At 37.6% G+C, this 19136-nt stretch overlaps 1 protein-coding gene across 1 annotated transcript in view; it reads left to right on the forward strand.

Moving 5' to 3' along the window:
• Positions 1-16013, forward strand: part of SNX29 (sorting nexin 29) — a 97603-nt gene extending 81590 nt beyond the window's left edge. Inside the window, exon 21 of the mRNA XM_051810222.1 lies at positions 13221-16013. Coding sequence (XP_051666182.1) covers positions 13221-13350 — 130 coding nt within the window. The 3' untranslated portion in view covers positions 13351-16013. The remainder of the gene's footprint in view (positions 1-13220) is intronic.
• Positions 16014-19136: the final 3123 nt, after the last annotated feature.

A 19136-nucleotide genomic window follows, 5' to 3' on the forward strand; every position in this document is an offset into this window, starting at 1 on the left:
TGCTGGAATTGACTTTTTCAGAGGAGGAGAGCACAGAGAGGTTTGCAACTCAGCAATCAATAGCTGAGAATGTGCTGAAATGTTGGGAGTTGAGCAAGTGCAGATTCCTCCATGTTCTTACTGTCCCTGCTGTAGGACAGTGTCTACCTTCCAGCATGTGTTTTGAACTACCAAAGCTGTACCTTTCTGTCCCTTTTCAGTCAAAGTCCTGAATATTAATACAACATTTCTAAAAGGGCACAGAATTTTCAATATAAAAAGTCCACAAACGTATAGAATTATATTACATCCTAATACATATTTTTATGTAGCATCCAAGTCATCAAAGAGCACCAGACTGGCCAAAAAAAAAAGTCAAAGTGAATACTTTTATTTGTTATGAAGATAATACTTTTCTCGGTGTAATTTTTTAAGCTACTGAGCAGGTGAGAGTACACAAAATTGCCTCTGACAGCTTCTAGAATGAATGTATAATGGTAAATGTGGATGATAAGAGCAACTCATTGCATGGTTGTGCAGGACTGTTTCAGGTACCTCACTGTGCCATATATGCCCCCCACAGATACCTTTGATAGATCTTTGTAATGTTCTTCTCACAAAATTTCCCTCTTTGAGCCAGTTTCCTGGCCACTAAGTCACCTTACCTTCTGCTTAATAGATTCTTCTATCAGACTTCATGACAATTAGAAACCTAAGGCATTGTTATCCACTTAATTACCCTTGTTTGCTATGGCAGTAATATTGTCAAAGGATACAACTTAAACAAGACCACCCTTGCCTTGCCCAAATCTACATCAGTTCCCTGCAATGAAGTTGTGGCTTTCAAAGCTTACTCTTTGGCCTACTAAGTCCTGCAAAACAGTTTGTAATATTTATTCTACAGCTGCACTTAAACTAGCTGATCTATAATTGCTTGTTAAGTTTCTCTTTATGGAGATTATTTTAGGAAAATTGCCAGCTTTAGATGTTCGCAGTCAAATCTCAGCATATGAAGATTGCATAACAGCCAGTCAGGAGATGTGTTTTGGAGAACTTATAGGTAGGGGAAGGGAACCATCTGCAGGTCTCTGACAGAAAAGAAGTGTGACACCAGAAAGTGTTTTGAACACTATTGCTCTAAACATGTTGTTTTGTAAGAAGCCATCTGGTCAGGCAGAGCAATCCGTGTGTGAGGGCAGATGGATACGGGAGCTGGAGGATCCAGAACCCTCAGTTACTGTTCCTGGGCTGCAGAGCAAGGCCCTAGAGGAGACTCCTGATGGTGTGTTAATCCACTGCACCCAGCAATAGCTCCAGTGCTCCCAGACCTGATCTCCTTGTTGGAATGGCAGAACACTGGAAAAGCCCACGACATTTCCAGGGAGAGAAATTTTCCAAGTTCCATTCTCCATACAGCTGAAAGCAGGTCTCAGGTACCCCACAAGGGCTTGGAGCAGATGGGATTCTCTGCTTTCTGTGTTGACAAGTTCTCATACCCCAAATCACTTTCAGGGATTTTTTTTTTTTTTTGATTAGAATTTCAAATGTACAACTGAAGAGGGAATTATTTATTTAAATATATGCTCACAGAATGAATAGAAACTGATTAATGGAACTGAAAAAAACCAAACAAAATAATCTCTTATATATCATACATATTGTATTTATAATATATTTGGAAGCTGCATAACATGCAACTGTGGCACTTTATTAGGTTTTTGAAGCCATACAGTTCTAACAAAGAGTGAGGTTATTTCTACTCCTGACTTTCTTTGATGTGTTGAAAGGAACTTAAGGGCTTCTTACTCACTTTAACCTGTCTGCATGGCAAAATGTATTATGTAAAACTACACTAGTGTGGCCTGTGTGACATGAGTTTAATTCTCTACTTAGAAAAAATATTATATAAAGTCATGAAAGCAATAGAGTTTATAACAGATAACAAACAAGAGTTGCTGAAATTCAGAGTCTGTATTCAAGAGAAAGACTTTAATTTGCCATTTTCAGCTTGAATTCCATTAAAAAGGGAGCTTGACTGAGATATTTGCCAACAACGCAGACCATCTGAAAAATTACTTTTATTCTCAGAGTTTCTAAAATGTGGCAGAATGGAAGAACTTTTAGACCAGTGTGTGTGTTGGATCCCCAGTGAGAGCACAATTTATGGATTTATTGTTTGGGAAGCAGGGTCTGAGTGACATGAGCTGCTGGATCACCTGTATCAGTATAACCAGTGTTCTCTCTTCAGTTCCCAGGCACCTGATGTTTTGTCACCAAATAGTCTTTCTGATACCCTGTGGAATTGAAAGTGGTATTTTTTCAAGGTATCTGATGCAGAAAAACAAGGAATGATCCCTATAAGTCACTGGCTGCTTTCATTTCCCCCTGGTGACTGTCCCAGAGGGGCTCAGGGAGCATCAGTCAAGCCCAGTTTGTGTTTGTACCCTGCAGATCAGGCCTTTGTGCACAAGGAATTGCTCTGCATTAAGCCAAGGGCCCTTTTCATATTAGGGGGTTCTCTGTGACATTTGCAAACAGTTTTGGTGTAGTGTATTTATGTAATCTGTTGTCAGGAATATGGCAAGCTAAGCCCTCAGACATGAGTTTATGATGTTTGCTACAGATCCCCTGAAATGTCAATATATCAGTTCAATTGCCCTTGAGAAATCTGTTAGGGAGGGGAAAAAAAGGGGGTGTAATTGTTGAAAATACACTGTTCATGAAATCAGAATGTGTGCGTGTAAATATATTCCCATAGGTAAATTTTACATAATTACTAGAATGTTTTTTTAAAAATTAATTTGCTAATGAAACATGTAATTGTTAGATTTGGAGTATTGCAAGAAAAACTATTCTGTAATGCTTATTTCACTGGGAGTAAAACCAAAGATTAAGTTTAATTACTTTTCCACAGTGGAAGAGATTTTCAGGAGTGAAAGAGGCTTTGCTGAGAGATGAATATATAAACTTTATTCCTTTCTCTTGGCATATGAAGCAGTAAGGAATACTCATGAAAATGTGGTTTAGAACAATCTGTTTATACACCTTATATTGCAGTCTTCCAGTGCTTATTCATTTTCCTTTCTGTGCAAGACTGACAGTAATGGATAAATGGATGCATCCATCCAAATACATAAAGCAAATGATCTTCATAAGGGAGGTATCTTTGTACTTGTGCATGTACTTGGCTTTAATCCAGACCATAACAAGTTTGTTTATGCCTAACTGCACAATTTTTCAAAAGGAGGTGGGTTATTTCTTTTCCTCATTTGAACTTGTATTGAAAAATATTCCAGCAGCCATCAGTATCTCATGTGAAAACAGCATGAATTAGCTACAGGCCATCACTGAAATTCAAAACATCCTACAGAAGCTTCGTTCCTTGGTTTTGTTTATCTGCCAGCTGTAAACATAGACCATTCAATTCTGTTGCATTTCAGATGCTATTTTTGTGGGGTATTTTTAATATGTTTGGCGCTTCTGTGATGATAGCAGAATCCATGAACAGTTAGCTGAAGGATTCCAGAATAACTCGGTGTGATTATAGGCACTTGTCTATTAATACCAAAAAATTAATAGTATGGAAGTGCACTTCCCTCCTGTAGCATTAACAAATGAGTAAACAAGGTGATCATTGCTGGTTTTGTTTTTTTTTAAATGTTCTTTAGACTGCTACAGAGGACTGCTCCAAATACATCCTCTGTAGGTACAAATTAGACCAAATGTCAGTTCAGAAGTGCAAAATGACCTGCACTGTTGAGGTCTGTGCAGAAGTAATCAAGGCAGCGTTGTCACACAGTGCTGGTTCATCTGCAGCCTGCAGGGGTTGCTCAGGTGTCCTCTCCATGCTCATCCCACTCCCTGTGTGTGGCCCTTACAGGGACAACATGACTGGAGGACTTTGCATATTTACAACATCAGTCCAGCATCAGGTTGTTCTGGTCTCTGAGGATCCAGTCAGAATAGCTGCAGATTTCCTAATGCAGCTCTGCATTATAATGAAACAGGCTTCTTCAGTTTACAGCTGCTGGAATAACCCAATTCCAGACAGAAATTCCAGGAAGGATTTGTTCTGGGGTGGCTGGTATCACCATGTCCGAGAGCAGACCAGAGTCATTTTTCTTTAAATCTTCACATATTAATTATACAGTTCCCCAGAGTTTGATTATACCAGCAGCAGTATGAAGGTTTATTTTTAGTTTAAGATTTTTGTAATTGTAACACAATTACACTTAAGAGTTCAGTAAAATGCATGTAAGAAGAGACCCACTAATATGTGGGTCTGCAGGGATTGCTGTTCACTTTGGAAAGTTAGAAATCTGTGCCTTGCAAACAGCTTGCATAAAATAGCCCAGTTTTGCAACTGCAAAATGAGCCAAAGAGCCCTTTTCTTACAACACTATGTCTATCTGACCTCTGAAATCTTGTTTCTCAAATTTTATTCTAACCTTTAAGAACTCATAAATTAATTCTTTATAAGAGATTTAATTTATTAGTCTTAATACAGTTTCTGGGTAAATCATAAATATACTGAATAGCTCTAAATGTCTGGCTCTGTTAGAAATCCTGCAGTAGAAGACTCGTACATATTAAACGAGAGAAATCCCAAAGCACTGTTGAGAAGAGCAAGGTATGACCACAGGGAAATAAAATGGGGCTGGTTTGTACTGTCAGGCAGACTGAATATTTTATCATATTTTCTCTGTCAGTGCAACAGCTGAGTGAAGTGCCTCTAAATCCAATAAAATCTGGTGCCCAGTGTTTCTGAGCACAGGGCAGCTGTTTGGGTGTGATTGCAAAGGTTCCATGTCTGACTGTAGAGCTGTCACTGCCTCACCCTGCTGTGTCACCTTGTAGGCCATAAACAGCACTCTATCAGCAGTGGTGTTGGTCACTGTCCAGGCCTGCACAGCAGCACTGCAGGAGGGAACTGCAGGCTCACACTTCATGGGATGTCTTCTAAGACTTTTCTCCTGCTGGCAAAGCAGAACTACCCTAACAGAGATAAAACTCTGCCTCATCTTATTGCCTTCTGGTGCTGTAGATGTGCATGTGTAATACTGACCTCTGCATACAGGTGCTTCATTGATCTGGTTCTAAACCAGGGAAAGTGCTCTCTCAGCAGCTTTTTCAGTTACCATTTTGTTCAAAATTTACTTGGAGCCATAAAATGTCCTCTATCAAAGAAAGTTGACTGGTCTTCCTAGTGGCAAAATCTTCATGTGGCCAAAAGCCACAAAACTCAAAGACAAGGAGAGGAGGAATTTTACTGGGGATTTCACAGGTAAAAGATGAACGTGCCTGTCTTGTGATCCTGCAACTTCCTTACTGCAGAAGCAGATTCTTTGGGCAGCAGTGGCCATTTCCAGGCTTCTCCATGTCGCTGAGAACAGGGAAGGTTCAGCAGCTTCTGGTTGCCAGGAATGCCACTCCAGGCAGGAGCTACCCTGCAGTGGCTGCCAGCAATAGGAGAGCCACAGCTGATCACTGGTGTCCTGAATTGATTCTTCTCTAATATTCTGGCAAGGAACAAGCTTATTGCAAATTTGATTTATTTTTTAATTTGAACTCATTGGCAAAGTTCTGCATTAGACAGGGACCAAGATGACACGTTTTTTGAAGACTCTGAATCAGAGGATACCTGGAGAGCTGACCCCAAAATCCAGGGGCTCCTGGCAAGCAATGCACCGTGCATTGAACTCCCACTGGAGTCAGTGAAAAATTTTACTGCCTGTTAACCTAATTTGGAATCATAATGAGAAAAAGGATAAGCTGTATTTATCACTGACATTTTCTTCTTTACAGAGAAAATAATTGAAATATGACTAAACAGAAAATGTGATTTTGGTTACCAATTACTGTGGCCTTCTTTTTGCTGGCCAGCCTGATGCATGTTTAGTTTCTGTCTAATCCATCAAGAGTGTTGCATCCCAAGCTGGCTCCCTTAGTCATTTACCAGGCAATGTCATTCCTTCCATTAGATTCCCTTTCTGCTTGGATTAAATGTAAACATTGGTCCTTGTCTTCATTACCAAGCAAAGTCAGCAGTTCCCTTGTTATTCTGTTGACAGTACTCAATTATTTCCATATTTTCCCATCTTGATTACTTTTGTTTATTTAGAGAGTACAGGTTTAATTCCACTATGCCAAGTCTCAGCTCTCTCTCTGTGATTATGTTTCCAGGTGCAGGTGCACTGTTTTCTATGGGCTGTTCAACTCAATGGGAATTTCTTTTTATCTTAGGGAAACTAAAAATAATAGGCTAAAATGAAGAATGTCTAAAAGCTCCCAGGGGTTGAGATTATGACCTAAATTTTTGAGGTTTTTAGGTCATGGATCACTGTTAGTATCAAGCTAATGGTTGGAGTGCAATTACATGCCCTTAGTATTTAAAAAATAGAATCAAAGGCCAGAAAAAGTGATTGCTATAAAGCACTGTTCTTCACTTTATCATTGCCACCATGCTTTCCAGAAAAGATGATGATTCTGTATGATTCTAGGAACAGTTTTAAAAAGTGTTCATTTTTTACATTCATAGCTATTGTCGTTAACATGACATGGATTCAAATCTGGATCTGTCCCTGAGAATGTCACGTGAGCTCTCTCCTGCTTTGTTGCACATGTTGATATCATGCTCTAATCTTCAGGAGAAATGTAGATACTTGAGAGAAGCAGCTGATACCTCTTGATGGAGCAATTAAAACTCAAGCACTTCCTTGGAAGATCAAAACAACATGTTTTGATCACAACTTTTCTTTATCATTCCATTTGCCTTTATTGTGATTTTTAAAAGAAGGGGCTTGCTCTTAAAAATAAAATAATGATGGTAATTGTTTGTGCAGGTTGTTTTTTATTATGGGCAGTTTACTTGAAAAACTCAAAGCAAAGGCAGCTAAGTTGCATTATTCCTAAAGAGACTATTTAAACTATGTTAAACACTGTACTTGGTAGTGCTTTGGGGCAAATATTCTTGCCCAGCTCAGAACTAAAGCACCAGGAGCTGTTTGCTCCTGAGCACGTGGAAAAACAGGTGGCAGATTTCCAGGAGACTGGTAACTGTGCTGCCTTTCCCATGAAGCTGAATTATGGAGTATTGAAGGCTAAAAGTCTGACATGGTAAAGCAAGGCAGGAATGCGCACCAAGTTTTTAATTGCCATTAAAATTGCCATTAGTCTGACTAAGTACATGAGTGAGCTCAGTATCAGGTAAATGATAGGGATGAACAGGTAGGAAGTGATATTTTAAGCTTTCAGATTTTTATTTTTTCCCCTCCTTGGCATGAAACGTGATTCACTTTTTGCATTTTGTGTTCTGTGTAAACTAGGGGTGGGAAGTTCTCAGGTGTTGGTGCTTAACTCCTTTCATGGGCTTCTCATACACTGGTGTAAACTCTGTTCTTATGCCCAAAGCCAATCATATTGATTATGGGCTGTTTAAAAGCTAATTCAGTAATTAAAGTTGTCTTCCTTCCATGTCATTTTTGTGTGGAAACAACTTGTGAATATGGAGGAGGAAGTGCCTGGCTAGTCACTGTAATGCACTGCTGCCTCAGCACGTGGAAATTGCTACTTGTCAAACAAGAGATTTAGTCCTTTTATTTTCACATATGAGATGCATTGTGAATCCTGCTGTATTTAGCTGTCTCTGCCTTCCTTAAAGATAATTACTTACTAGCAGGAAAAAATAAATCCAGGTATTTACTGAGCACTGTTCTTCTGAAAGCAAATCCTACGTTTTGTTATTATATAAACAACCTTGGAACATATTCTGCTTCTGAGCCACTTGTTCCCTGAATCACCTTTCCCTGTGTGTGGTAGATGGTTCTGCTCACGCAGGTTCAGCCAACCCCTGACAGGAGGAGAATGAGGGGAGCTGAATGTTGGTGATTTCTAGATGGAAAAGGGTGGAACAGCCAAACTTACTGCCTTTCAACTAAGAACAGAAATACACAAAATAATTATAACAATTAAAATAAATGCAAATGTGTGGTTGGTTTAGGTTTCTGGCTTTCTAGTTAGCTGTGAAGGGATCATTTGCAGGAGCACATGCATTATGTTACTCTGGCTGGGGCACCACGAGGCATGGGAAGTAACCACTCCCAAATGCAGGTGTTATTATGCATTGGAAAGCCAAGGAACAAGCCTCTGGGTGTAAGTATTGCTTAGATGAAAGGTCACCTTTACAGGGTTCTGAACATTTCTTGAATAAGAGTGTATCCAATTGCCAAAATTAATCATAGGTATTATTCATTTATATAACTGATGGATACAGTAACTATCCTGTTATGCCAACTTCAAAATAAAGTTAGCAGAAGTAAAAAAAGATCCTATCATTACAGTTAGGTACAGTGCCATGGTTTACAGAAAAATTCAAATATCAATGCAAATGTTGATGAAGAAAGTCTTTATGCTGGTATGGAAACTGAATTATAGCATGTGAATGTTCAAGTCAGGGTAATTTGAATTATAACAAATGGCAGCACGATTATGTGTCATTATTTCACAGCAAGAAGAGATCAAATACTTCATGAGTACTGTGTTGCACTGTAGAAGTGTGTAGTGGAAGTTGAAGGAGTTGTACATTAACGAAATGGTTGGACAGAATATTAGAATTAATGCTTTTCATTTTTTGAAATTTCATTTCAGATCTAATCTTGATGGGAAAGGATTGTTCAGTTTGTAACCTGACAACTTTGCTTTAACAGTGTCTTCAGGATTTTCAGTGTTGAAGTGTACCATAGAGGGATTATTTTACCCTTTTCTCTCTATCTCTTCTGTTAATAAATGACTATTTAAACATCCCAACTCAGCCATTTTTATTAATGAAGGGAGATCACAGTTTCTGTGATCAGTTTGGGAACAGTGGCAGGAATGTGGCTCCAATTACTTTTACACTTCAACAACTGGAAAAAAGTAAAACCCAGTTGACTGCAAAGCATGAGTTACTCCATTATGTGAAATGGTTTGATGAATTCAGAATTTCAGTTAATAATGCCACTAGACAGGTGTTTTATCTGATTTTATGTTGTATTGGCAAGTCAGAATTAGTTCTCAATTGTCTAATAAGGATATCCTAATGTAGTCTAGACGTTGTTTAATACTACCTTTCTGAGGAGGTTGCCTGCCTGAGTCCAATTTACAACATTAATATTGGGGTTATAACCAGAAATTAGATTATTATAATGACTAACAAAGAATGAGTAACACAAGGACCTGGCAAAAATCACTGAATTCATCTGCCAGTGAATGCCTTTTTTTCATGATGTGTGTTTAATACAACTCAAGCAGAACTAGAATTATGAATATCTCCAGAGATGCATTTAAATGTGAGACAGAGCTGGAGATAGATATGTGCACCTGATCCTGTGCTTTTCTGCACTCCCAAGGTGTGCTTATTGCTTCTGATCTCTGGCTGATACAAAAGTATTTCCAATTGCAGACATGTTACACTGTTTTTATAGAAACTTCTCTAATTTTATCTGAAGCAGAGGCAATGGGATGGGAAATAAATTTCCTCGTGTAAACGTTCACAACATCAGCCAAGACAATACTGCAGTTCCATATGCTGAGTATGGAAAGAGAAACCCACAAAATGCAGTTTACATTTGGATACAGGGAGAGCAATAAATCAAAGGTATGAATAAACCAGCAGCTGATGAAAAGGACCGGTTATTTTAAGCTGTTTTCTATAGATGCACCTCAGGCAGAACTTGACACCAAGACAAAATCAATGCAACTGAATCGTTTGCCAAACAAACGCTGGGCAGATCAATCAGGAATGCTTGAAAGCTAAACAATGGCCTGGTGGGAAGGAGGAATTGATTGCCTCAGCAGGCTGCTGCTTTTCTTCAGAATGGGACAAGGAGAGAATGTAGAAAAGAACTTGAGCCTTTAATGCACAGACATTCCACTGCTGAACAGGGAAAGGCCTGGCAAACCTCTGCCTGCCTGCCAGACTCGCCTAGAAATTAAACCCTATTTAGTTTTCAGTGGCTCAGAAGGCAAAAGGATAATGGTGTATTAAAACCAAACAGGTGTAACTGGGACAGGTGTAGGTTGAAGAGTCAGTGCTGACTGCAGGAACTTGGAAGAGTTACTGTAGCACAGCTACTCCCTGGTTTAGGTCTATGTCTTTTAAATTTGTATTTTAATCTGAGTAAAACAATCAGCTATAGGTGAACCCTAACTCAGCCCCCCAAATTAGCCTAGAGACTTTCTACTAAATAAGACAAATTAGAGGGTTTGCAAACACTGCACATAGGTGTGGCTTATTCCTCCCTCCTAAACACAGGGTGGCCAAAATAGATATGTCTGAATTTCATCTTTCTGTGCACTTGCCAGAAATACTGACAGGATCATTTTAAGGTCTTCATACCTCTGCCCAAGAGTTCATGGCCTGTCTGACCTGTTGAACTGTCATGTCATTTAGAAAGGTGTCTTTTTTAGTGCCAGAGACTTTATAGGTATCATTTGACCTCAAGGCCAAACTAAATTATTAAATCTAGTAACAGGAGACAAGAGATGGGAGATGAATCTTTTCCTCCTACTTGACTACCATGTGTTTTGGGAGTGGGTGGTCATTTTGGTAAGAAAGCTGGAGCTGAAACCAAAGTGAGATGGCTGGTTTCCTCATCAGGTTTTGGAAAAGGGCAGATGGAAAGGGACTAAAAGATATATACTTTTAAATTTATGACTCTTTTTTAATACTTTAAACTTTTTTCCCCATAGAACATCTGGTCTGTGGAAGTTGAGGAATTCAATTTCAGCTTCAGTTTGCTTTTCCATGCTGGATGCATGAAGACCTGATTCCTCAGATATATGTTGCTTTCTGTAAACCTACATAACGTAATGATTTGTCTTAGAATTTGGATTGTCATTATAAAAATTAGCTAAGACATTTAAGACAAATTATCTCTAATTTAGTTATATCTTGTTCTGGAGTAGCATCATTTAAATTAGCAGAATGACTTGCAATGTCTGTCCTTCGTTCCCAGATGCTGCTGTTCATGGAATTATCCTGAATGATCTGGTTACCTCAGCCATGCCTGTCAGGGCACACTGATATTAATTCATATCTCTTCATTTTAGAAGGATTCCTCTTGCCCTTTTTGCCCTTTTTCCTTTGGATGGCATTGCTCCCCATGGGCTGCCACTAATGTCGTTTTGAGGACATGCCAGCAGGAGGAGCTTGTGGATTAAAATGTGCTTTCAATAAAGCAATCACCAAATTATAGTAATTGCATATAATTCTGTGCTCTCTTCTGCAGTGGAAACTACCATGTACCTGTAAATTTGTCTGTCTGCTCTTAAAGTTCATGAACCTATTTTAGACTGAGCAAAGCTCAATGAAGTGAAAATTTAATTTTATTTGATTTTATTCCATTGTATAATTGATATTAGGTTATTTTATGTTTACATGTTCTGAAAAATACGTATCTTAACACAAAAGCACAACTCCCTGAAGCTAATATCCCATGCTCTGTTTTACAAGCATTAAGAGTATCAACACTGCATTGCTCAATTTTATAAATAGTATAAAAATTATGAGTAATAATATTCATGTTACTAAAAGAAATCCATGCTAATGAGCCCAGCTGAAATTGGATTCACATGATCAGAATTCTCTACAGCAACTTAGATAACATTGCTGAGTTTCAAAATAAGAAATCATGGGGCCACAGTTGTAAGTCTGATTATCCTTGGGTACCAAGAATTAATAACATATGCTAAATTAATTTTTAGGCTTTTTATTTTAGTGACAAGAAAAATAACGAATTAAAGATATAACTTGTTAATTTTGTTACTGAAAAAGAGATGGATGTGTACCACAGGTATTTTATGCATTTTTTCACATAAAGGTTCTTGGTTACCTTGAAAGACTAAATACTGTAATAGGAATGTGATGAATCTTGAGGTTGGAAAATCATTTATTATTTTAGCTGAGACTCTTTTAGAGTTTTCTGCTTAGAAATTTAGACAAGTTAAATAATGCACTTCCATTAAAAAGACTTAACACTTTTTTTTCTGTTAACGTTTAGCATCTGAATTGAACATAATTTTTCCACAGTGTTTTTTCCCTCTGATTTCTATGGGAACAGCCAGTTTGTGTGCACTGTAATTACAAAGGTGATGGCTACCAGTGAGGCAGCTGCCCTGTCCTGCAGAAGTGCTCTGCTACCTGCAAGTGAATTTTCCACTTGGTCCCAGGACTTTTTAAAGGCTTTTGCTTTGGTACCATCTCTCCCATGTGAGTCCTCAGAACACCTCAGCAGAGCCTGAGTGTGCCCGTGGCTTTGGCAGGGCTGTCTGACCTGTGTGTCAGGAAGGTCACTGCAGGAAAAAGGGAACTGCACAGAGAAATTCAGGGATTGTTTTAAAATATATCTCTATTTGTTTAAGATGGCCAGAACTGCAGATGAGCAATTCCTCCCCTGTGGACTTTTTACCATGTTTTGAGGATAGGTGTTATAAGGTTGGGGTTTTTAACTTGTAAAAATAAGCTTGGCTTTGTGTGCTGTGTGATTTGATTGCCTAGCTGAGTTGCTAAATGCAAACCAGTTTTATTTATTGATCTGTATGTAAGCAGTTTAATTAAAAACCATGTGGAGACTTCTAAAAGAATGGCAAAAGTACAATGCTATCCCTTTATACTGTAGTTTTCCGAGGAGTCTATAGCCTGAATGTCACCTAGGTAAGCTGGAATTTTCTGTTACTGCTTGTTTTTGAAGTTGATGTTCTTCTCTGAGTCTTTTCCAAAAGGCTCATTCATGTAAGACTGTAGTCTGTTGTGGGTCAGAAGAGACTGAAGAATTCCCAACAGGGATGTATTACTAATGTACTTCATCATGTAATGATACATCCATCCATAATTAGAGGATTGTTAATTGAGCATCATCCAAGCTCTTGTCTATTTTGCTTGTACTTTTATCACTTCAAAATGCTTTTCCCGCCATTTCTGAACTGCAGCTCATGGAGATATGCTTTTATCCTGTAATTTGCAATCTTCCATGAAGTATTGGAAGTTCTACTAGTTCTCATTTCTGAAAGAGCCCATTTTGTGATTCACACTTGAGATACCAGTAGAAAGAATGCAATTCCGTGATGTCGGAGATGTGTGCTGTACTTCGCAGTCATGTGCCAGGCTCTCATAACATCTGCTTTTTTCATGTTGGAAATAACCACAGAATAATTTACATGTAACGTAAATCAGCTACTTGTGTCTTTATGTTTTGTCTCCCTAGTGATATTCCACCTTCTGGAGAGCCAGTGAGCAAAGGCAGTCGCTCGAGGGTGACCCCGCGCTTCCCCAAACTGTCCCGCAGCCACCCAAGGGAGCCCCGGAGCCTGGAACCCCAGAGTGGGGATCTCTGACCCTTTGTCCTAGTTGGGAACACGGGCACCACGTACTTTAAGTTGTTCTGTGATTCCTTCCTAGCCTATATTTATAATTTAAGCTCCTGAAGAGACTACAGCTGCATCAACTTAAATCCTGAAAAGAGACATTCATTGCCAAGGGTCATATCCTGATTAACTACTTTGGAAGGCAGTAATCACTTTCTCAAAAGAATATGAGGGCTCTTCACCAGAGCTCAGCAAACTGATGGCATTTTCTTTGTTTTGTAAAGCTGCACTGCACATATTCTCCTTTGTTCCCCTGAAGTCCTTCTTTTACAATGAATTCCTTGTTTGTATTATGTTCTCTCCCTTTTAACATGTACATTTTTCTGTTCCAGAGAGACATGGGTATCGTGTCAAGACAATTTTTTTTTCCTTAGGAGAATGGTTTTGATTATCACTACTTAATATGTCAGAAGGATGTGCTTAAAAGAACCTCACTAATTTATTACCTTTTGTAAATAGAAGGACTGGGTTGTTTTGGGTTTTTTTTTATTGTAAACCTCTGACATGCAAAGGTTTTTAAAAAAACTTGACAATGTAGATGATGAGAAAAACATTACAGGTGGAAAAATAGCTTTTGTACATTTCTAGTTAGATATTCTCAATAGCTTTCATTTGTGGGAAGTATTCTTTAAAATCAGAGAATGTAATAATTTTTTAGTAAAATTTCAGTCCTGCTGGAAGGCAGATGCAATATTATTAATTTTTACAAACCACTGCAAGGATACACAAAATTAGCATGGTGCAAAATAGTGCTTTCAAGTCTTGGGTTATATTTTGTTATCAATTTGTTGCTGATGTTACAGAATAGTCCATCATTAATCTGATTTTGTAAAACCCTTCACATAGTGATACTTAAAAATTGCCTGTAATGAAAGTGCCTGTTACCCATCACCTCTTATTGAAAAGTAATTTGTAATGCTACTACTGTAAGAGTGACTAAAATATTGACAAGAATTATTACAAGTGATGGAAGTCCTGACATGGATTAACTGGAATCCAGTTCAGTATCCATTAGTTGCACTGCCGTAGGCAGTTAATTATGTTTTAGCTATCTTCTTCTCTTCATTAAGTTTAAGCAGTATACGTTCAAATTTTCCATTAATTGTATTCTGGTTTTCCTTTGTGTAAGAATATCTTTCTTCTCAGAAGTTTTTTTGGATAATGTTACTTAAATTGATGTATCTTGTCATTTTATTATCCATTCATTATATTAAATTCTCACGTCAGTAGATACTAAAACCTTCTATCATTCTCCAGAAAAAAAGCAAGCTGATGATTAATAACACTTTTTTTTACCTCACTGGTTTACTAAAGTTCTAGCAAACTGGAACTTGTGTTCTCCAAACCTGTGACCACTGTGTGTTGTTCAGGCAGGTGAGTGGTCCAGTCATTTTTGGTGGCACTTCCTGGGTGAGTGGAGGTTTGTTACACAGTGAGGAGCATCAGTGCCTGAGTATGACCCCAAGTGCTGGCTTCCTACCACTGAAATATGCAGCTCTCAGATTGCACTGAACAGCAAACTGTGGCAGAGAGGAGTGGAATTCACCCCTCAGGTCAGAAATTTCCGTAGGTGACATACCACAAAGTAAAATCATGTCACAGAAATGAAACAAGATTTTTCAGTCAGTGAGAGTCCCAAAATAGATAAATAACAGAGCCCAAAGGGCAGCCTGAGAACAAGTGGGTTTGTTTTCTTTAACAGATGAATTACTGTTGGTGATTTGTGTAAGTTACAGTGGGACACTTATTTGAGAAGAAGGCAAGGTGAGTAGTTTGTCAGTTAAGTAGCTTCTCCAAACTCTTTAGTCTGATGCACTGCTGCTGGTTTAGTTTGTTGGAAAGAGAAGTAGCTTTAATGATGATCCCACTTTGAAACAATTCTATTTTTCAGAAAGTGTAGACTTGGTTAATAGAAACATGGCATACATCTATTAACACTGAATTGCAAGTAAATCTGAAAGAAAACACTGTGTGGTAACCTTTGTGATGTATCTGTCACATGGAGATATATTAATTTTCAGGAAGTAATTCTCAGATTCAAATACTTCTTATTCAGAAAGCTGAAAATGATAAGAAATCTCATTTAGCACAGACTGAATTTTTTTTAGTTGTTTGAAAGGAATTGTTTGTATCTGCATTTGGCTTTTAAAATTATTTCATCCCTGATTGTCTTGCTTCTTGTAATTTTTAATGTATGTATGTAGATCACATAAAAATACTGAACTTGTTTACCATGTACAAATTGCTCTTTGTTAACTGTGGCTGAACTGTGTATCAGCTCCCAAGATTACAGTCTGCAAACAATGTTCACTTGGTGATACAAGATACTGTAATGGGGGCATTACTAATCCATTTAAAAGCTCAGCTGTGGTTTCTCTAAAATCCCAGAAAATAATCAAATGAAAGCCTTTCTTCACAAGGTAGCTTTCCCACTTCATAGCCCTGGTTATTTTGAAGATCAGTGAGGTCCCTGTACGACTGCAAGTAGGTGCCTAGTGACAGGAATGCCCAAATTTTTAGCACCTCAAGACATTCTAACGTACTCTTAGAATCTCTTGCAAATCCCACTTGTGATAATTCACCAGAATCAGCAAAGTCTGTTAAGAAGGTTGACCAGCTGGGATTAAGAATGCCAAGGACTTCTGTTATTCTAATAAAATATCTGTAAGTGTAACAATTATTCCATCACTTGAATGATTTGATCAGTTTATCCTGTGTCACCTAATTTCATGCTCATGATTACAATTTTTGTCCAGGTCCAACTTCCTTTGGCACTGGCTCAGAGCTCTGAAACCCCTGTCTGTGCTCAGTGAGTTGATGGGTTGGACCATTCCTGTTGGTGCTGTAATCCCAGGACAGAGTCTGGGCCCTGGGCTGTGGCCTGGCACGCGGCAGTGCAGAGGAATTTGTGGTATCATTTGCATTTCATTCCTGCTTCATCTTTAGATGTGTTAGGTCTCCAGGGCTTCTCATCAGTGACTGTTGAAAATAAACTGTAAAAAAGTGGCACAACTTTTACTGTAATGCTGTTGTCCAATCACATGGAAAATGAACGTTTTCCTGAGAAACACAGAGCAGGCAAAGCTCTTCCAGCTTTTGCAGATGTGTCTATCAGTATTCATCACAGACTGAGTGTGGTTTTTCAGAATCTCATTTATTTAGAGATTCTGTCATTCATTATAGCATTGTGTCGACTTGGCTTTTGCAAATTAAATCAAAGTTCTCAATAATAATAATAATAAATTTCCAAGGTTTATATGAGGCAGGATATTGGCATAGTTATAAAGGCTTAAATTGATATGTCCATTAAGTCATATATTCTTAGGAAGATAATAATTTCAAAGCCAGTCTTTTTTATGGAATATATTGTTGATGTGATAGTTGTAATCAAATTATAATACCTTGCAGAATTTACTGCAAGTCATAAACCACTGAGATTGGATTAATACAAGTATTTAGAGAAAGAACATAATGGTAATAAAGATTACTGGCTCAAAATTCTGACCTATTGCTAAGGTGCTTTTTATTTTTTTTTTGCTACAAAGTCATGTTTTATTATATAGAACAATATCTGCATGGTAGCTGTCAAATTAATTAATAAGAACCTACTAACAAATGGGGTTGACTGACTCAGAGCAGCCAGCTAATAATAAATGAGACTTGGTGAACCCCCAGTGAACTAATGATGCTTCTGTCAGGATGTATTAATGGGTTAAGAATATGATCTTTTGTTACCAGAATCAGTCATTGGTGCTTTCACATATGGATGTCATTCCTTTTCCTCCAGAGAAAGCAGGGATCTCAGTGCTGCTCCAAGTTCCATGCTGTTCCCAAGGTTCCACCCTGCCACTCCAAAACATTTTTCATCTAATGCCTCGGAATTCTGAGCACAGATAATATATACCTGTGGATAGAAATACAGTCACTTGCTTGAAATTACAGTGAGAAACCTGTGGAATGGCTGGTTAAAAGAAAGAAAAAAAGTACTTCTTGACCAAACTGTGCTGCTCTACACCCTTGCAAATCTTGGGAACAGCACTGGGCTCTTCCAGCTGGAACTCTAGGATATATGGAAAGAAACCTATTTAACGTGAGAATACAACTTTCTCCTTGGAAACAGTAATAATACTTCTGTGTTGGATCTTGAGTCACTTCTAGAAAAGTGATTTAACAGCTCAAGAAAGGAAAGAATTTCTCTCCTTCACTTTCTATAGGTGAGGGTGTTTGAGTCAGCACCCTGCTCCACATGGAATATTCACTTGATGATGATTTTGTCATTTCAGTAGTTTCTTAGCATTTTGTATGCAGAGAAACACTTCACTGTATGAAATTATCTATATGAAATATAGAATATGTTTAAAAATACCAGTTAACCTGCTTCGTGTTTCACATATTGAATGGAAGATAAAACACTTGTTCTACACAGTGGCCTGACACTGTACATTGAATTTATTTCTTATTCTGCACTAACTGTGCTTTTATGGTCCAGTTATAGAGAACTTAGATTATTTATAAAATTTCTTTAACAAAAATAATCAGAGCATACTTCTAAACAATAATAATGGCTTAGTTTTTTTTTCATAATGGCATGAATTTATACTGGACAACAGCACTGAAATGTTTAGAGAGGAATGAATGTTCCAGATTTACAAATTTCTGCAAACATCTGGACTTAAAAAACCCCAACATTGTTTTTTATTGCATCAAAACAAGTTTATTGCACTTCCACATAGGGGAATCAGTTCCTTTAACAAGATTTCAGAAATTATCTCCATGCCAAGGCAGTAGTTAAACTGTGATGAGTGGTTTTCTTATTAATCATTTAAGACACTAAAAATTATCAAACTGTAAGTGTGGTTGAAAATACAGTTCTGAAAGGCTGTGCTTTCTTTCTCACTTGACACTGAGATAAATAAGTGTCTTATGTATGGGACAAAACCTGCTCGCAACTGAAGAAGCTGGATTTCCCTTTTCACTTGGGGAGGGAATTTTTTTTGTTCTTCCTGTTAAACTGTAGAAAATATAGTATTAATTCTTAAGCATATATATGTACAGTATTCACATAAGTATTAATAAACTGTAATATTATTTTAACTCGTTATGCTAATGTTTACATTATAGAATTTTTAAGCAAATGTGTATATATAAAATTTTCTAAATACTTTCTTTTTTTTTTATTATTATTATTAAATATCCTGTGGTAATTTTATTGTAATCTGGTTAAAATATGCTACTTTACCAAGAAGAAAATAAAAAATAACATCATTTTTTGTTTGAAGTGGAGTTTGTTTACACCTTATTTGTTCTGTTCAGCTGTTTTGTATTTGCTTCTTTGATTTGTGTTCATTTTTTTCAATACATTTCTATACCACAAATAGTCATGTTGAATTTAGGGAGTTGTAACAACTTGACATTTCTACATGGGTTTAAAGGTTTTCTTTTCAGAAAAGACCTCTGCAGGATCTACTGCTTTTCCCCCCCCACCCTCAAAATTTTAAGGAAATAAGGAAAAATCTTTCTACAACGATCTGCCAGAAGAAAGAGCAAAGGTATTTTTAAGATAGCGTTTAAGGTAAGATTTTTGCTACTGCACTCCAGTCTTTCTGAATGACCTTTTAAGTATTGTGAGTGAACTTATTGTGTTCCCCAAATTAAAATACATACCTGCCATTTTGATATATTGCAAGTCATGCTTGATTTTGTTCTAGAAAACGACGTGTGGCATGTGTGTGTTTGTCATGCTTATTTTCTGAGTT

This window comes from Manacus candei, unplaced genomic scaffold (assembly GCF_025592945.1).
Source record: "Manacus candei isolate 608988 ecotype Guabito, Panama unplaced genomic scaffold, ASM2559294v1 h1tg000002l, whole genome shotgun sequence".
Classification (NCBI taxonomy): domain Eukaryota; kingdom Metazoa; phylum Chordata; class Aves; order Passeriformes; family Pipridae; genus Manacus; species Manacus candei.